The 18,146-nt window shown below is 46.1% G+C and overlaps 1 protein-coding gene across 11 annotated transcripts in view; it reads left to right on the top strand.

Annotated features, from left to right (window-relative positions):
• DNAH9 (dynein axonemal heavy chain 9) overlaps positions 1-18,146 on the top strand; it is a 399,480-nt gene that overhangs the window by 269,431 nt on the left and 111,903 nt on the right. For all 11 annotated transcript variants that reach the window (XM_073310874.1, XM_073310873.1, XM_073310875.1 and 8 more), the window contains one exon: positions 13,471-13,635. In XM_073310874.1, the coding sequence (XP_073166975.1) occupies positions 13,471-13,635 (165 nt within the window). The remainder of the gene's footprint in view (positions 1-13,470; positions 13,636-18,146) is intronic.

The following is an 18,146-nucleotide window of genomic DNA, read 5'->3' as shown; positions in this document are numbered from 1 at the left end:
AGCCATTGAGGCATTACCTTTGATGGCTGAGTCTTGTTCTCAGACAAGACTGATGACACTTGCACTCCTTTAAGGATTCCAGGACTACCTTGGAGGTCCTTGGGCATGTACATGCTGTCTGTGCAAAGATGCCACTATTGGGCGCAGAGGCAGCAACACCATCACCGGCAGCATTCCTTTGCTCAGCCTTTCCCCCCAAAACAGCAGGACTACTCTAGAAAGAGGGGTAGGTCTCACAAGAAGCAGCAATTGGGCTCAGTCTTTGGACAGTTCATATTCCCTCCCTTGGTGCCAGCTAAGCATCCATTTTGACTCCTACGTCCAGAGCACTGGCCCAGTCATTATTCCATTCTCTCTATCTGCCTGTCCCTTTGTGGACAGTCTGGTGTGCTTTTACAATGCATGGGATTTGATTACCTTCGATAGCTGGTCCTAGACACTGTCAGATCAGGCTACACAATTCAGTTAGTCTCCATGCCCCATTTCCCCCCTTCCTCATCCTCCTTACAAAACACTAATCAAGCAGGTCAGCTTTCTGTTGACATGGGGAGTAGGCAGTAGAGGAAATACTGCTGGAACACCAGGGACACAGCTTTCGGTCCTGGTACTTCCCAATACCAAAATCCATGGTTGGAATGAGATCCATTCTCGACCTTCACGGCCTCAACAAATTCATGAAGTACATGAGCAATCAGCTATCCTCCCCATGCTGTCTCAGAATGACTGGCTCACTGCTCTGGACCTTCAGGATGCTTGCTTTCATGTGGCGATTCCACTGAGTCACATGATGTTTCTTCATTTTATGGTAGGGGAATACCATTTTCAGTATATGGTTCTCCCACTTGGCCTCTCTTCTGCCCCTCTACTCTTCACCAAATGCATGATTGTGGGAGTCTGGCTGTCATTTTAAACACTGAAGTCAACCTTGGCTCCTTCTCAAAAAATCAAATTCACTGGGGCCCTGTTAGATTCCACAAGGTCGAGGGCGTTCCTGCCGACTGACCACTTCCAGGTGATTTAACAGCTCTGTCTCAGTCTGCAATCTCAGCCCTCCATGACATTCCAGGTGTGTCTAAGCCTGTGGTGTCACACATCCACTTGCATGCAGGTGGTCCAGTTCACCAGGCTGTGCCTTTGCCCTCTTCAGATGTGGCATTAATCAATCATGGAGGATAGGTCCATCAATGGCTATTAGCCAGGGTGGGCAGGGATGGTCTCCCTAGCCTCTGTTTGCCAGACGCTGGGAGTGGGCGACAGGGGATGGATCACCTGATGATTACCTGTTCTGTTCGTTCCCCCTGGGGCACCTGGCATTGGCCACTGTCAGAAGACAGGATACTGGGCTAGATGGACGTTTGGTCTGACCCAGTATGGCCGTTCTTATGTTCTTCCTCCTCCAGTCCTAGATTCCTTGCGTTAGTGGAAGTCCCCACTGAATGTGTGCCAAGGAGTCCCCTTCGTTCAGTCGTCTCCAACCATCAGTGGTTACCAATGCTTCCCTTCTGGATTAGGATGTGTATCTCGTTTTATTGAGGGTGGAGGGCCTATGGGTGGAACAGGAAGCCTCATTTCATATCAACGCACTGGAACTTTGGGCCATCCACAATGCATGCCATGCCTTCTGGGATTACATCAGGCACTCAGTGGTTCACATACTCACTGACAATACCACCACAATGTACTATGTGAACAAACAAGGGGAAGTGCATTCTGGAGGCAATCTCCTATCAAAGATGACATCATTTCAGTAACAATCCACTTGCCGGGGTTACAAAATCATCTCAGACCATCCCAGCAAGGTTCTGAGTCACGAGTGGTCCCTGAAGTAGAGTGTCCTCTGCAACATGGGGCATCCCTATGATTGACCTGTGTGACAAAGTGGGACTGTGCTTAATGTTTCCTCTGAATACTGTAGGAGTGCCTCAGTTTCCCCAATGCATTTCTTAAGTCTCTAGGTAGTGGGATAAGGGGGTGTAATTGTTGGAGAGAAAAGGGCCAGTGTACATAAATGGCCAACACTCTGTCTCCTGGCAACTTATGGTCTGGGCCCTTCCCCCCTGCAAGGTGTGATCGCTAAAGGGTTGGAGAACAAAGGAATCAGGGGACCTCCTGGCCTGGGACAGGGACAAAGCCCAGAGGAGGAATGGCTGGAGGGTGAGTCATTTTGGGGCTGGCTGGGGACATGGAGTGAAGTGCAGATGTGGTTGTCTGGCTCACTGCCCCCCAAAATGGACCTGGCTGACGGGTCCTGTTCTCTGTACCTACAAGTTCTGTTTTAGACCATGTTCCTGTCATCTAATAAACCTTCTGTTTTACTGGCTGGCTGAGAGTCACGTCTGACTGCAAAGTTAGGGTGCAGGACCCTCTGGCTTCCCTGGGAGCCCCACCTGGGTGGACTCGCTGTGGGAAGCGCACGGAGGGGCAGAGAATGCTGAATGCTCCAAGATCAGACCCAGGAAGGTGGAAGCTGTGTGAGCTGTTTGCCCTGGAGATAGTCTGCTCACAGAGAGGAGGCTTCACCAGAGTCCTGACTGGCTTCATAGGAAGCAGTTCCAGAGCATCGCCCGGGGACTCCATGACACCTGTTTGCAATGAGGGAAAACAGAAAGTATCAACTTCTGCTTTCGAGGAGACTCTGGTCCAGGCTCCCTCTCCAACACCGTCTACTGCAGCTGGCAGTCGACTCTTCTGTATGCCTTTTCACCTGTTCCAGTCATTCCTCAGGTCATCCTCACACTCAAGGCAGATCAGGCCAATCTATCGTTGTTGCTCCAGCATGGCTGAGACAGTGCTGGTTCCCAGACCTCCTTGCTCTGCCAGTTCAGTCTCTCATACCACTTCATCCCGACCTGCTCACTCAGAGCCACAGCCATGTTACCCAGAGTTCCCCCGACCCCAAAGCTCTCGGTAACTTTACTCTCCACAAGGTGGTATCAGGACAGACCAAGGGAGACGCAGCACTTCTGTCTGCTCTAGGGCTGACACAAACAAATCAAAACCACGTGTTTTCACTTAGAGCAGTGGTTCTCAAACTGGGGTTCGCAAACCCTTGGGGGTTCACAACATTACAGGGGGGTTGCCAGAAAAATTTCACTAATGGCAGCCAGAGGACCCCGGGCATTGGAGGCAGCAGGTGGGGCCCGGTTGTAGGGCTGACAGCCTGATCCCCAAAGAGAGCAGGGCAGAGAAGTTGGGGCTGGCAGCCCGAGCCCTGCCCCCGCCAGCGGGGGAGCCAGCCGCCTGAACCCCAGCGCTCCGTGCAGGGCTGGCAGCCCAAGTCCCAGGAAGAGCGGGGCCAGGCAGTTGGGGCTGGCAACCCGAGCCCCGGCGGTCAGCTGGACCTGCAGCCCAAGCTCAGTGGAGCTCAGTTGACTAGGGCGGTCAACGGGGTCCAGCAACAGGAGCCTCATGGAGCGTGGAGGAAATTTAAACCTAAATCCCTGGAAACATTCATTTTTAGGAGGGGGTTCACAAGATTTCACAATTTAGTGAAAGGGGTTAATGGGCTGTTAAAGTTTGGGAACCACTGACTGAAAGCCAATACTTTATTAGTCTCCAGTATTCCCATTAGAATACCTTTATATGAAGTCACTGCTTTGTTTAGTCTCAAGCACACACAAACATAATAGGTTATAGAGCACCCCAAACTGATAATTATCTCCTCAGGATTGTGCCTCAGGAGGTTGGAGTGGTATTTGGGTGATTCAGCCACAGATTTCCAGTGGCTGGTCTACTGTCGGTGGCTGGAAATCTTCTCGATGTGCCCACAAAGCGATCCACTTGACTCAAACCCACAGTTCCCCTCTTATACTCAAAAAAGTTAGAGAGCTGTCAATCAAAAAATGTTACATAGCTGACAAAACAAATCAGTCACTAGGCAAAAAGCTTGTGTTACAAAAATATGAGATGCCAATCCACATCTGAGCTTTCCTGGGGACGTTCAAACTAATATGTAAACAATGGCCTCAGCCTGCAAAAAGCTGAATCATACATGGACATGTAACTTGCCCAGGTGGCTACAAACTCCATCTTGTTGCTGTGATTTTGCACAACAAAGCGGTTTCCGCCCACGAGAGAGAGAATATAAAAGGCCCTGGAAGCCTCTTCATTTTGTCTTTAACTGGCTCAAGAGATGGTCTCTCCACCCCAAAGAGATGCCTGAAAGAAACTGGAACAAAGGACAGTGACTACAGAGGTGTGAGTGATTGCTGGGCCCAGGCCATAACCTACATTAGTCTGAAAAGGATTGGGCCCAGACTAGGAAGGAGTCCAATCTGTGAAAGAAGCTTATTGGAACATATCTTAGGGTGAGATTTACCTGTATTCAGTTTCCTACTGTATTAGGCTTAGACTTGCGTGTTTTGTTTTATTTTGCTTGGTAACTTACTTTGTTCTGTATTATTACTTGGAACCACTTAAATCCTACTTGTTATACTTAATGAAATCACTTTTGTTTATTAATTAACCCAGAGTAAGTAATTAATACCTGGGGGAGCAAACAGCTGGGCATCTCTCTCTATCAGTGTTATAGAGGGCAGACAGTTTATGAGTTTACCCTGTATAAAGCTTATACAGGGTAAAACGGATTCATTTGGGGTTTGGATCCCATTGGGACCTGGGTGTCTGGGTGCTAGAGACAGGAGCACTTGCTAATCCGTTTTCAGTTAAGTCTACAGCTTTGGGGGATGTGGTTCAGACCTGGGTCTGTATTTGCAGCAGGCTGGCATGTCTGGCTCAACAAGACAGGGTTCTGAAGTCCCAAGCGGGCTCAGAGGTAGTCTCAGCACATCAGGTGACAGTCCCAAGGGGGTCTCAGTGACCAAACCCATCACAATCGTATATCAAAACTGCATATGAGATAGCTCAACAGATAATGGGCTCACTCCATGAAGGAGCAAGCAATGTTCATAGTGTTTCTCAGTGAGATTTCCATATTGGACATTTGCATGGCAGCCATGTGGTTGTCCATAGATACGTTTATGGACCATTATGCTATTATCACATCGTCCAGAGCGGATGCAGGCCTTCGAAGGGTGGTCCTGCAATCTCCATTCCAGTAGACTCTAAACCGTGCCTCCAGACTGGGGTACTGCTTGTGAGTCACCTAAGTAGAATGCATATAGAATGTTATAAAGTAGTAATAATTTCTTTCAGCCATGCTAATGACCCATTTGGGTGTCAGTATGATTCCACCTGATGGAATTTCTGTGCTTTCAATTTCCTTTTGTAAACATTTTTGGGTGTAATATTTAGGCTATATTTAAAAACGTTAATGTTGCAAAGTCAAATTCATAGACTCCAAGGTCAGAAGGGACCATTGTGATCATCAGCTCTGACTTCTGATACAGGACATGGAATTTTCCCAAAATAATTTCTAGAGCAGATTTTAGAAAACATCTAATCTTGATTTAAAAATCATGAGTGATGGACAATCCACCATGGCCCTTGGTAAATTGTTCTAACGGCTAATTATTCCTACGGTTAAAAATGTATGCCTATTTGCAATTTGAATTTGTCTATTTTCAACTTTCAGCCATTGGATCATGTTACATCTTTCTCTGCTAGATTGAAGAGCCCATTATCAAATATTTGTTCCCCATATAGGTACTTACAGACTGTGATAGTCACCCCTTAACTTTCTCTTTGCTAAGTTAAATAGATTGAGCTCCTCAAAATTATCACTTTAGGGCAAACCCTCTTCTAATCCTTCAGTTGTTCTAATAAATTATCAGATCATTGAAGCACTCAAAAACTAGGAACCCCCGGAATGCAGATATGTATGCATTTTGATAGTCTTGAATTACATGGTCACATGCTATTTTCCCACAGGACTGAACATGCTCCCTGAGTGAGTGGTTATGCAATATTTTGTTACTCTTTGTTCCTTGTGTGGCCCCAGGCCTTATTTATTACACATTGTTCAAACCCAGCTCTCAATACAGAACTATTAATTTCCTCTTGGAAATTCCATTTAACTTAGCTTTTTGTGTGCAATCCTATTAAGAAAAAGAACAGAGTTATTCAAAAACTGGTGGAAAATAATTGAAAAAATGTAGATAAACTGTTACATGCAGATAAAAAATCCAAGTCGCTCATATCAGAATGACCTAAAGTGCTCTACTTGCAGCATATTAAACTAGCCTGGCACCATTAGCTGATTCATTACTGTTCATTACTGTTAAAAGGCACAAAGTCGAGAGATAATATTCTGCCATTGTCTCTAAAGATTGTGATAGAAGAAAATGAGTAAGGCAGTACAATTCCAGAGCTACTGGATTAGATTAGGTCCTTATGAACTGCATGGGCAGGATCAGGAGAAAGTTTAATTCTAAAATTAGTAACCCTAAAAGGTTTCAGAGTAGCAGCCGTGTTAGTCTGTATCCGCAAAAGGAAGAGGAGGACTTGTGGCACCTTAGAGATTAACCAATTTATTTGATCATAAGCTTTCGTGAGCTACAGCTCACTTCACTGGATGCATTCAGTGGAAAATACAGTGGGGAGATTTATATACACAGAGAACATGAAACAATGGGTGTTACCATACACACTGTAATGAGTGATCAGGTAAGGTGAGCTATTACCAGCAGGAGAGCGGGGCTAGGGTGGGGGGGAACCTTTTGTAGTGATAATCAAGGTGGGCCATTTCCAGCAGTTGACAAGAACGTCTCAGGAACAGCGGGGTGGAGGGAGAATAAACATGGGGAAACAGTTTTACTTTGTGTAATGACCCACACATTGCAGGGGGAGGGATAGCTCAGTGGTTTGAGCATTGGCCTGCTAAACCCAGGGTTGTGAGTTCAATCCTTGAGGGGGCCATTTAGGGATCTGGGGCAAAAATTGGGGATTGGTCCTGCTTTGAGCAGGAGGTTGGACTAGATGACCTCCTAAGGTCCCTTCTAACCCTGATATTCTATGATTCTATGACCCATCCACTCCCAGTCTTTATTCAAGCCTAAGTTAATTGTATCCAGTTTGCAAATTAATTCCAATTCAGCAGTCTCTTGTTGGAGTCTGTTTTTGAAGTTTTTTTGTTGAATAATTGCCACTTTTAGGTCTGTAATTGAGTGACCAAAGAGATTGAAGTGTTCTCCAACTGGTTTTTGAACGTTATAATTCTTGACATCTGATTTGTGTCCATTTAGACTTTTACGTAGAGACTGTCCAGTTTGGCCAATGTACATGGCAGAGGGGCATTGCTGGCACATGATGGTATATATATCACATTGGTAGATGTGCAGGTGAACGAGCCTCTGATAGTGTGGCTGATGTGATTAGGCCCTATGATGGTGTCCCCTGAATAGACATGTGGACACAGTCGGCAACGGGCTTTGTTGTAAGGATAGGTTCCTGGGTTAGTGGTTCTGTTGTGTGGTGTCTGGTTGCTGGTGAGTATTTGCTTCAGGTTGCGGGGCTGTCTGTAAGCAAGGGCTGGCTTGTCTCCCAAGATCTGTGAGAGTGATGGGTTATCCTTCAGGATAGGTTGTAGATCCTTGATGCGTTGGAGAGCTTTTAGTTGGGGGATCTTTGTGTGGAATGTTGGTGTAGAGTGCTTCTACATCCATAGTGGCTAGGATGGTGTTTTCAGGAAGATCACCGATGGATTGTAGTTTCCTCAGGAAGTCAGTGGTGTCTCAAAGATAGCTGGGAGTGCTGGTAGCGTAGGGCCTGAGGAGGGAGTCTACGTAACCAGACAATCCTGCTGTCAGGGTGCCAATGCCTGAGATGATGGGGCGTCCAGGATTTCCAGGTTTATGGATCTTGAGTAGATTTGTCCTTGTGCTTTTTCAGGGAGTTTCTTGAGCAAATGCTGTAGTTTCTTTTGGTTACTCTCTAATCCCACTGAGGGTTATGGCTTGTAGAAAGTGGTGTTGGAGAGTTGCCTAGCAGCCTCTTGTTCATATTCCGACCTATTTATGATGACGACAGCTCCTCCTTTTTGTCAGCCTTTTAGATTATGATGTCAGAGTTGTTTCTGAGGCTGTGGATGGCATTGTGTTCTGCACGGCTGAGGTTATGGGGCAAGTGATGCTGCTTTTCCACAATTTCAGCCCGTGCACATCAGTGGAAGCACTCTATGTAGAAGTCCAGTCTGTTGTTTTGACCTTCAGGAGGAGTCCACCCAGAATCCTTCTTTTTGTAGTCTTGGTAGGAAGGTCTCTGTGGGTTAGTATGTTGTTCAGAGGTGTAATATTCCTTGAGTCAGAGACTTTGAAAATAGGATTCTAGGTCACCACAGAACTATATCATGTTCGTGGGGGTGGAGGGGCAGAAGGAGAGACCCCGAGATAGCCCAGCAGAAGAATCTGTCCTATGCCATCCACAACAGAACCACCAACCCAGGAACCTATTCTTGCAACAAAGCCCGTTGCCAACTGTGTCCACATGTCTATTCAGGGGACACCATCATAGGGCCTAATCACATCAGCCACACTATCAGAGGCTCGTTCACCTGCACATCTACCAATGTGATATATACCATCATGTGCCAGCAATGCCCCTCTGCCATGTACATTGGCCAAACTGGACAGTCTCTACGTAAAAGTCTAAATGGACACAAATCAGACGTCAAGAATTATAACGTTCAAAAACCAGTTGGAGAACACTTCAATCTCTTTGGTCACTCGATTACAGACCTAAAAGTGGCAATTCTTCAACAACAAAAAACTTTAAAAACAGACTGCTGAATTGGAATTAATTTGCGAACTGGATACAATTAATTTAGGCTTGAATAAAGACTGGAGTGGATGGGTCATTACACAAAGTAAAACTATTTCCCCATGTTTATTCCCTCCACCCCACCCCTCCCCCCCGCTGTTCCTGAGATGTTCTTGTCAACTGCTGGAAATGGCCCACCTTGATCATCACTACAAAAGGTTTTTGCCCCCCACCCCCCTGCCCTGCTCTCCTGCTGGTAATAGCTCACCTTACCTGATCACTCTCGTTACAGTGTGTATGGTAACATCCATTGTTTCATGTTCTCTGTGTATATAAAAATCTCCCCACTGTATTTTCCACTGAATGCATCCAATGAAGTGAACTGTAGCTCACAAAAGCTTATGCTCGAATAAATTTGTTAGTCTAAGGTGCCACAAGTCCTCCTTTTCTTTTAACCCTAAAACGCCATTGTTTATTTATAGTAGGTGTAGTTGAGGAGCGCAGTCAGTCACATTACTGCTCCATTCTCTTCTTCACCAGAGCAGGCTATGTGAAGGTCAGGTATGTTTGCTACTGCCATCTTCCTGAGTTAGGACCTGATCCAGCTCCCACTGAAGTCAATCGAAAGACTCCCATTGATTTCAGTGTGGTTGGAACAGATCCTAACTCATGAGAACTCCTGAAATCGGCAGCTATCGACAGTTTATGATAAGTCTTGCATCCAAACTCCAGCAGAAGACAAGGTGGCTCATCCCCTGAATTGATGATCTGTTTAAGCCACCCAACACCTTTCGCTTACCCCTTTCTCTGCCCTGGCAATGTCTTAATATGCTGATGGACTTTACCAAGTCCTGCCATAAGGATTTGAGTTGTGGTGGCTAATGAGAAATTGAAGCAAGGAAAGGTTCATTATTCCTCCCACACACACAAGAAGAAATATCAATCTGCTATGGAGACAATTATATTCCTCTGCCATGCTTCAAATTAGAGGAATACATTTGGCATTGGGGGTATTAGTATGGGACTCACATGGTACAACCGCTTGCCTTGGGACAGAGTTATTGGATTAGGAAACCAGTTTCCAGAAGAAATTAATAGAAGAAGCCAAGTGGTTGTGTCTGGATGTCAGGAGTCTGTGGAATACAGTGATATTACAATGGAGGCAGCCAAAGATTCTAGATAAACCTTGAGATTTCAGATCAGTATCAACCCCCCAAAGGTCAAAGATGGAATTCCATTTTGAGTGGAAGGGTCAAGCATAGCTATCATCTGAATGTTTCCAAAGACCCAGGAGTGTGCTCTAGCAGGCAACGATTCACTGCAACTAAGACCCCCTACTGCCCACAGGCCTGAGTATTGGTATGTGAGAGGCTATGGGGAGGCTCCAATTTTAACAGGGTTCCAGCTAGATGCCAAGGATGGACACACTTCCCAAGGGTGTTGAGCTATACAGACAATCTACTCCAAAAATAGACCTTGATCTTTACAGATATATTAGAAAACCGTTCCCCTGAACAGGATGAGGAGGCTGCTCCTGGCAGGGTTGGAGAGAGAGAGAGAGAGGCCTTGGCAAAAGAATTAGAGCAGCAGCATCACTGAATGGAATGAACTTCGTTAGACTCTTGGGAAAGGCTGCTGTTTGCTGGCTCAGCTAGGCAGGCACAGCAGTTTTGATCTCTGACAATAGTTGCGCATATAGAGAAATTCCTTCATCTGTGAGTGAGGTTAGAGGGGGAGGCGGTTTGTGAGCCCTGAAGAGAGCTAGCCCATAGAAGGGATTAACTTTTGGTGGTGGAACAAAACAGAAAATGCCCCATGATAACCTGTTTTTTTTTCAGAAATTCCATTTTCATTGTAGTATATGAAATATCAAACAATGGACAATTCCATTGTACAAATAACTAACCATAGCCTCAGTGACATTAAAAACAATAGTATAACAGACCAGTAATCAGGTATAGACATCTGTGGGGAATACAGCATCATGTGCAGTTCTCTGTTTGCACTTAAGGGCATTACAGAGGAATTACGAGCTATTGGGGGAGGGGGCGGGAGAAGCATCCATCCTTATTCATAACTCCAGGGCCTCCAGCTCACATTCTAGACTACTAATAGCCTACAATATGTCATTTTAAATGCAGGCCATGTTTGAATGACTGGAACATGCAATATCATAGCCAAATTAGTTTTCTGTGTCAAAAAACTTATAAAATATTTACTTCCTTGGGCAAAGTCCTGCATATATTGCCCAAAAAATATGTCCCTGAAAACAAGGATTTCTAGTTGGAATGCCAACAACCTGCACACTTCAGTGCATTAGCTGTCCTACGTACAGTAGGTGCTGCATTGATATGGCACATGTGTACAGTGTGTGAGAGTGAATATCATATGCAATATTTCAGTCCTGTATTTTGGAAGATTTCAAGTTGATTTATTATTAATTAAAGGTTCAGAATAGACAGCCTGAACTCCTCTATATACAAAACAAATACCATTTGGGGAGCAATGCAGGGCTCCTGGTACATAACTCCTCAGCCCTGGACTGAGAGGGGAATAAAGGGAAAGTCTGGTTTCCATGGACCATTCTGTCCCTTGTCTCAAATGAGATTATCAACCACAGTGGGGGTAGAAATGCTGCTTTCTGGTGGCATGGATGCCTGTGTGCCTGGAACGAGCTCAGAAAACCAGATCATTTCATACTGACACTGAATCACCATCTGATGGCAGCTTTGACCTCAGGCTCACACCAAATGCATTTGAAATCTCTCTGTCTTTAGTGAGAATTGGGTTGGATCCTTAGTGCTGAAAAGCTCCTTGTCTGTTGCCAGTTCTCTGAGCCACAAAGCGATGTTATTTCAATACAGTCTGGGGATTTAAATGCCTTCATCTTTCAAAGGGCTTTTCTATATGCTAAAATATTCGTGATTATTTCCTTTTGACAGCACAGTAGCAGAAAGGCCAAGCTTATATTATACCCAGCAGTGCACAAGACAGGTGCATGGCTTGCCATGGGATGTTTTCTCTGATAATGGCAAGAGTCTATAGCTCAGGCCTGCAGTCAGAGTCTGAGCAAAAAAGGCACACAGGTAGCCCAGGTCCTCAGTCAGGGCAGGTCAATGAGTCTATAGTTCGGGTCTGGGGTCAGGGCCGAGCAGCAAGGGGGTTGGGCATCCTGGCTCAGGCAGATGGCCAACAAGTGGTGGCTTCTTAGCCTTGAGAGGGGGAGGCTGCCACCCCAGGGTGGGCCTGTGCCCCACCCACTCCTCTGCACCCTGGGCCAGGGCCCTAACAGTGGCAGCAGGATTTGCCACTGGGTCAGCAGGGATCCTGACAGGAACACGCTGACCTATGCTCAGGTGGTGCTGCAGTTAGACTAGGGTTGGCTGCCCCTGGGCCACTTCCTGACCTCCCCTCAGAGTATACCTGGTCCTGTAGAGGGTCATCCAGATCATCCGGGTAGAAGGCCTGTGGTAGTGCTGGCAGTTCCTCCACTGTCGGGTCAGCGTATGGCTCCGGCAGCTCTGGTCAGTCCTCAGATCCCCAGGGGCCAGCAGCGGTCTCCCAAGCTCGGGAGCAAGCAGGAAGCATCTGGCTCCTCCAGCGGCTGCAGCCCAACTGAGCTTTCAGACCCACCTTTTATACTTCCCGTCCCGCCTACTGACTTCCGGCAGGAGGGGTGAGTGTGGCTTGGCTCCGCCCACCAGGGCTTAGTGAGGGGTTCCTCCTGCTCCGGGTCCGTGGGAGGCCAGTCCGCCTCACTACAATGTTAAAAAATGAGAATTTGTAATACAATTTCTCTCTTGGATAATGTACCTTCATCCCAGTACAGGTACTGTGCCCCCTGGCAAAGGCTGAGCAATAAATGCAATCATTTGTGCACGGGCAGAATCTACTTGTGGAGGGTAACCAAGCTGAGGAAGAGATGCTTTCATTTCACCATAGACCGTATTTTCTATTAACCGTTATTTACAGAGGAAAGATTATGGAGTGGCAGTTGTACGCAGAGCAGGTTGTTATGGAGGGATTTGTTGTCTGAAGGAAAACTGTAATAGCACTGTAATTTACAAGGTCTGTACTTCAGCAAGTGACTATTTAGTTGTTTACCTATATCTGTTTGATTGTCTTGTCTTTTAGATTGTGAACTCGTTGGGTCAGGGACTGTCTTCGATTCTCTGGCACAGTGGGGCTCTATCTCTGGGGACTACTAGAATACAAATCATAATAACAGCAAAGTGGAGGCATTATTATGTCTTGGGTTGTGAAACTGAACTATCTGGCAATGTGTCTTGCACTAATCTCTTTGAATAGAAGTGAACTTTCTGCTTTTTGGCCATTTTTGCTTCTAGTTGTCAGCCTTTTACCTGTTTTACTCTCAGTTCTGAGATGACGTGTGTTGATGTGTCATGCGCAGGGGTACTGGGACCTTTGGGGATGGGAGAGAGTGGCGGCCATGCTAGCAGTGTTGGACTGCACCGAAGGCCATCCTTATCGAGACTGACTTAAGCATAAAACGGGAGGTGTCAATGGGGAGAATGTAGGGTGTGTGTGCGTGTGAGATCTCACCTAATTCTTTTTCTCCAAACCAGTTTGCGCTCTCTTAGCTGTGGGGCATACATCTCCTGTCCCTTCTCAGTCCATACATGTTCAGTGTTTCTTGGAGAGAGCTGCATAGTAGGGATTGGATTGATTTCTGCTGCAAAAGGCCATGATAAACACTGGCCTCTGCGAGTGGGTTGTGAAAATTTCAATCTAACACTGACACGTTGTCCTTGACACTGGTCTGTGGCTAAAACTTCCCTCATTGTTTATTTGCAGTCAGACCTCACAAAGCAGCAGAATGGATTCAAAATCACCTTAAAAACTTTAGAGGACAATTTGCTTTCCCGGCTCTCCTCAGCATCTGGGAACTTCTTGGGGGACACGGCCTTGGTGGAAAACCTGGAGATCACCAAACAGACAGCCGCAGAAATTGAAGAAAAGGTAAAAGCAAAGTCCGGGCCAGAAGAAGGGAACACGGGTGATGTTATATATCTTAAAGATGAATATGCTCCTCTTGCCCCTTCTGCTGCATAGAGAATCAAAATCAGTATAAATTCCTGTGCTCTCTAATCTGGCTGGCTCTGAGCAGTTCAATTCTTAAGAGCTTGTGTATGTTAAATTGCCTATTTAGGAAGAAGAGAAAACAGCAGTGCCTGATGTAAAACAATAAAACTTAAACACTGTATCAAGATGGGTTACACTGCTGCAGCTTAATACTGTGGCCTTTATTTATTTATTTACTTACTTATTCAATTAATTCTGAAGACATTACACTTCCTCAATTAAGCCAGAATTTCAGCCCAGGTGCAAGCTGGAATCCATTGGTGTTTATGTGATCCAGATTCAGTATGCAGAAACTCAGATATTTAGTTCCCATGCAGTTCCCCTGGGTGTAAATTTGATTTTTAAACTGGTCTGCACTGTCACCATTATTATTTACACAGCTTGACTTACTGTTTGTACATTTTCCCTGTATCTGTCAGGCATAAGCCATCCCTTCCCTATCATTTTGCCTGGGGTTCAAGCATGAACAACAGCTCTCATTTCTCAGCACGGGACCCACCCCCCCTCGCTGAGAGGCTAACAGTTTCCCCTCCACTCTTAGGCAGTGTCTAACAGCTCTGAATGTGAAATCATATTTATTCTGCTTGACAAAGATATTTTGTTTGAACTCCTACAGGCCTGGCTCAGTCACAAAGGAGAACACAGGGGACATCTTAGCAAGGCTGTGTGAATTCTAGAAACAATTGTCCTCATAGCCTTAAGACTGAGCCATTGATTGATGGTGTCTGGGAAAGCCAAAGCCAGCAGTGTATTTCCCTCTGACTCTGTTTTGTGGATGGTTTGCCTTCTCATTTGCTTACACCCATTGAAATACTTTATGTACCTCCGTCCTCAGCTTTGCAATGTTTCATGTGGTTGCACCTTCCTTGCAAACCACTGGACATGGGAACTAGCCTTTGCTGTGGGGCCGAATCAGGCTCCAGTGGAGAGAATGCAATGTTCTTTCAGCATTTCTCTTTTCCCTTCGAAATGCAGGTTTCAAGCAGTTTTAGCTTCTAAAACAAGGACAATCAATTTCCACCCATCCTGTTTTGGGGGTGGTGAATGTTGGAATTAGACCTCACTTGGGATCCGGTTTATGTGGCCTTTGAGTTGCTTTACTGGCAGGACTCTTGGGTAACATGCTGCAGGTCAACTCCATGCTCACTCTGGAAAGACAGTGCTAGCGGAATGCGAGGCATAAGAGCCCTTTGCTATCTGGCAATGGATCTTGCAACACAAGAGCTGCCAGGTTAATTTCCATGCCACCTCTCAGAGTTTTGGACCCCTCTGTGTTCTGCTGCAGAGATGCCCCCTTAGGTCTCATGCCACCAGCTATCGCCTTCTCTATGGCTATGTTTACACTTGTGGTGGTGTGTAGACCACACAGGCCATGCCCACACTTTTCACCACCATGTGAAGCTACTTGCTGCATTGAAAGGCTCCAACAGCAGGACACTACGCTGCTAAAAATAGCAGGGTAGATGTGGAAGACACTGCCTGGGCATGTAGAAAGCCAGTGTAAGGTATATACTCTGGAGTTCAGGTGCATAGCGTTCTCTGTTCTACTTGCCTGAGCCATGGCCCACCAACTACATGGCTGGTTATTCCCCAGCTAGCTGGGCATAATTCTACACACTGCAGTAAGTATTCTACACACCGCAATAAGTGTAGAACTACCCAACAGGCAGAGCCCCACAACTGTCTCCCTCCAGACTGGGGATTTAGGTTTGGAGTTCCCCTGCCATTCCCTGTGTTTATCCCAGCACATCTGATGTAGCTCAGCACTTGCAGGTTCCATAATAGTGGAGTACCAGTGACCAGGCAGCCTTCACAGAGCGCAGTACATCTATTTACAGAGTAAATAGATAAAACAATAAAAGGTCTAAATGCATGCTGTGCTTACCAGAGATCCCCCATCTTCCACATGGGGGTCAGGTAGATGGCAAGGTCCTTCAGACCCTTCCAGCAGAGCTTGCCCTCTTGGACAAAGGCTCATGCCAGTATTCAGATCATGAACAAGAGCCAGACCAAAAGCCTTTCTTATGCCAAAAGCCTTTCTTTGTTCTTTGGACCTTTGGAAACTGACCTGACCCAGTATATGTAAAAATCCCTGGTGGGGGGAGTGTTCTTTGGAGTTGTTTACCTGTCCTAGGCTGTGCAGTAATCACCTCCCACTGGTTGTAGCTCCTGGAGGGAAGCTTGGTGACCCCCCCCCCCATGGAGCTAGAATACAACCCCTGGCTCCCATAGATGCCGGTAACATTTATAAAGTTGATACACTGGTCTCAGAGATATGCCTGTGTTTGCTACCTTCCCCAACCAGAAGCAGCCCAGTAGAAGAGACTCCACACACAGCAGATGCCTCCTTGCACAGCAGCCAGAGAGAAGAGGGCTGCTCGTTAGTGGGCATTTCTTAGACATGGCCTTAGGTGGTTGCGTGACTGACAGTTGTCCAGCCTAGTTTGGAGGAGGATGGATGGGAGCAGCAGGCAGGGCTGCCACCTCTCCGGATTTTCCTGGGATCGTCCCTTTTTCTAGGTAGCTGTCCCAGGAAATCGTACATCCTTCTGGGACATTAAAAGTCCCCGTTTCCGGTAGCCTTGTCCCCACTGAGTCCCCGAGCTCCTACTGGCTATAGTGTGGGAGCTGTGGGGTGGCAGAATGGCTTATGTTGGATTAGCTGGAGTTGATTAGGAATTGCTAAACCAAAATCAGCTGCTGTTCAACCAAAATCAGTGTGTCCACATGGGGGCTTGCACTGGTTTAAAAACCGATTTCAGTTAAACTGGTGCAACTTACTTGTGCTGACAAGGCCTAAAGTTTCTACAAATCTGTAAATCAAACTTTGTGTCTCACTTTAATTCTTAACAATGGAAAGATTTATTTTTGTACCTGACCCCATACACTTGTGGCCCTTATTCATATTAAATTCCATGCATCTTGAAATGCAAACACCATCATGGGAGTTCTCATAACAGTTCATGGATTCCCTCTTTTGTATGCTACAAATTCCCTCTGAGTCATGCATCTGCTGTCAGGTAAAGGTGGAACTGCAATAAAAGTCCTGCAGCTTGAGGGTAAAAGTGACATTTAGCAACTTCTCTGTCATCTTTTCTGCAGCAAGCTGCTTGCACAGACCCTCATGCTGCAGCTCTCTATTGTCAATCTGTAATCTAGCTGCACCTTAAAACTGGCAGGGTAAAGGTGAAGAAAAATAAATAAGTCATTAAGCCATCTGTGCAAGACAGTATGGGAGTGTTTTGCCTCCCGACACCTTGCTTGTCAGAGCCCTGCACGTGCAGTCTGTATTGATCAGGCCTCAACATTTTGTCTGTAGCATTAATCCGTTCTCCTTGCCAGTCAGGGCCCCCCACTCCCCAGGAAAACCCCTCACTGGCTCACATCTTCATTGATTAAAATAGACCACATTACGAGTGACCTCTGCTTTGTACCAAGTAACCATATCAGATTGTACTCACTTTTAAATGTGGTACTAAGGCTGATTCTGGATACTACAGATGGATGAGCCTTATTTGAATAAGAGGAAATGTGAATGAATTAGTCAAGAAAATCCTTAGATACATGTATGATGAGGAGGGCAAACTAAAATAGCTTCTGTAAGGCTCAGTCATGCCTCTTCAACCCATCAAAGTGCTGTGAAAGAGTTAACTAGAACAAGGGGGAGTAGAGAACAGGTGGCTTTAATAGACTTCCAAAAGAGTTTTTGAAAAGTTCCTTACAACAGGCTGTGAAGACAACTTGGTAGCTACACGGGCAAGAGATATGGTCTTGTCCTGGATTCTTTGAGAAGCAAATCAAAGAGTAGGAGTAAATGATCAGTTCTCAGCTTGGAGTGGAGTTAATAGCAGAGTCACCCTGGAAGCAGTGCTAGCTAGGCCTAGAATTCTTTGGTACCCTACATTTATTAGTGTCCCACATGTGGGGGGCGATTAGTGAGGAAAAATTAGCTGATGACAAAAATGATTAAGGCTTGTCAGGAGTAGAGTGTATTGTGGGGAACCTCAGAGGGGTCCAGTGGAAGCAGGTAATTGGGCATCGTCAAATGAAATACAGCAGAGTGCTTACCTGCAGCTGGCAGATCTTGGGTTTTCCCAGCCACTTTGTGACAGCACTTTTCAATTCCAGAAAGACACAGGCAGGGGAGGAGCCGACACAAACATGTACCAAAACCTGCCTCACAGAACACAACCCAAAGAAATTAGCCAAGGCCAGCTGTTCCCAGTATAAGCACTGTCCACGTCTAACTGTCACTGCTTACCACCCAGAAAACAAACCTGCGTGGCTCAGTGGGGGAATATTTGAATGGCTAAACAACTCAAGTTCTCACTCTGCAGTCTGTGTGAAATCACAGCAGCCAATTCTCACTGCTTGGCAGTACAGAGAAT

Source organism: Lepidochelys kempii, chromosome 14 (genome assembly GCF_965140265.1).
Source record: "Lepidochelys kempii isolate rLepKem1 chromosome 14, rLepKem1.hap2, whole genome shotgun sequence".
Lineage (NCBI taxonomy): Eukaryota > Metazoa > Chordata > Testudines > Cheloniidae > Lepidochelys > Lepidochelys kempii.
This window is presented reverse-complemented; position numbering and strand designations above follow the sequence as displayed.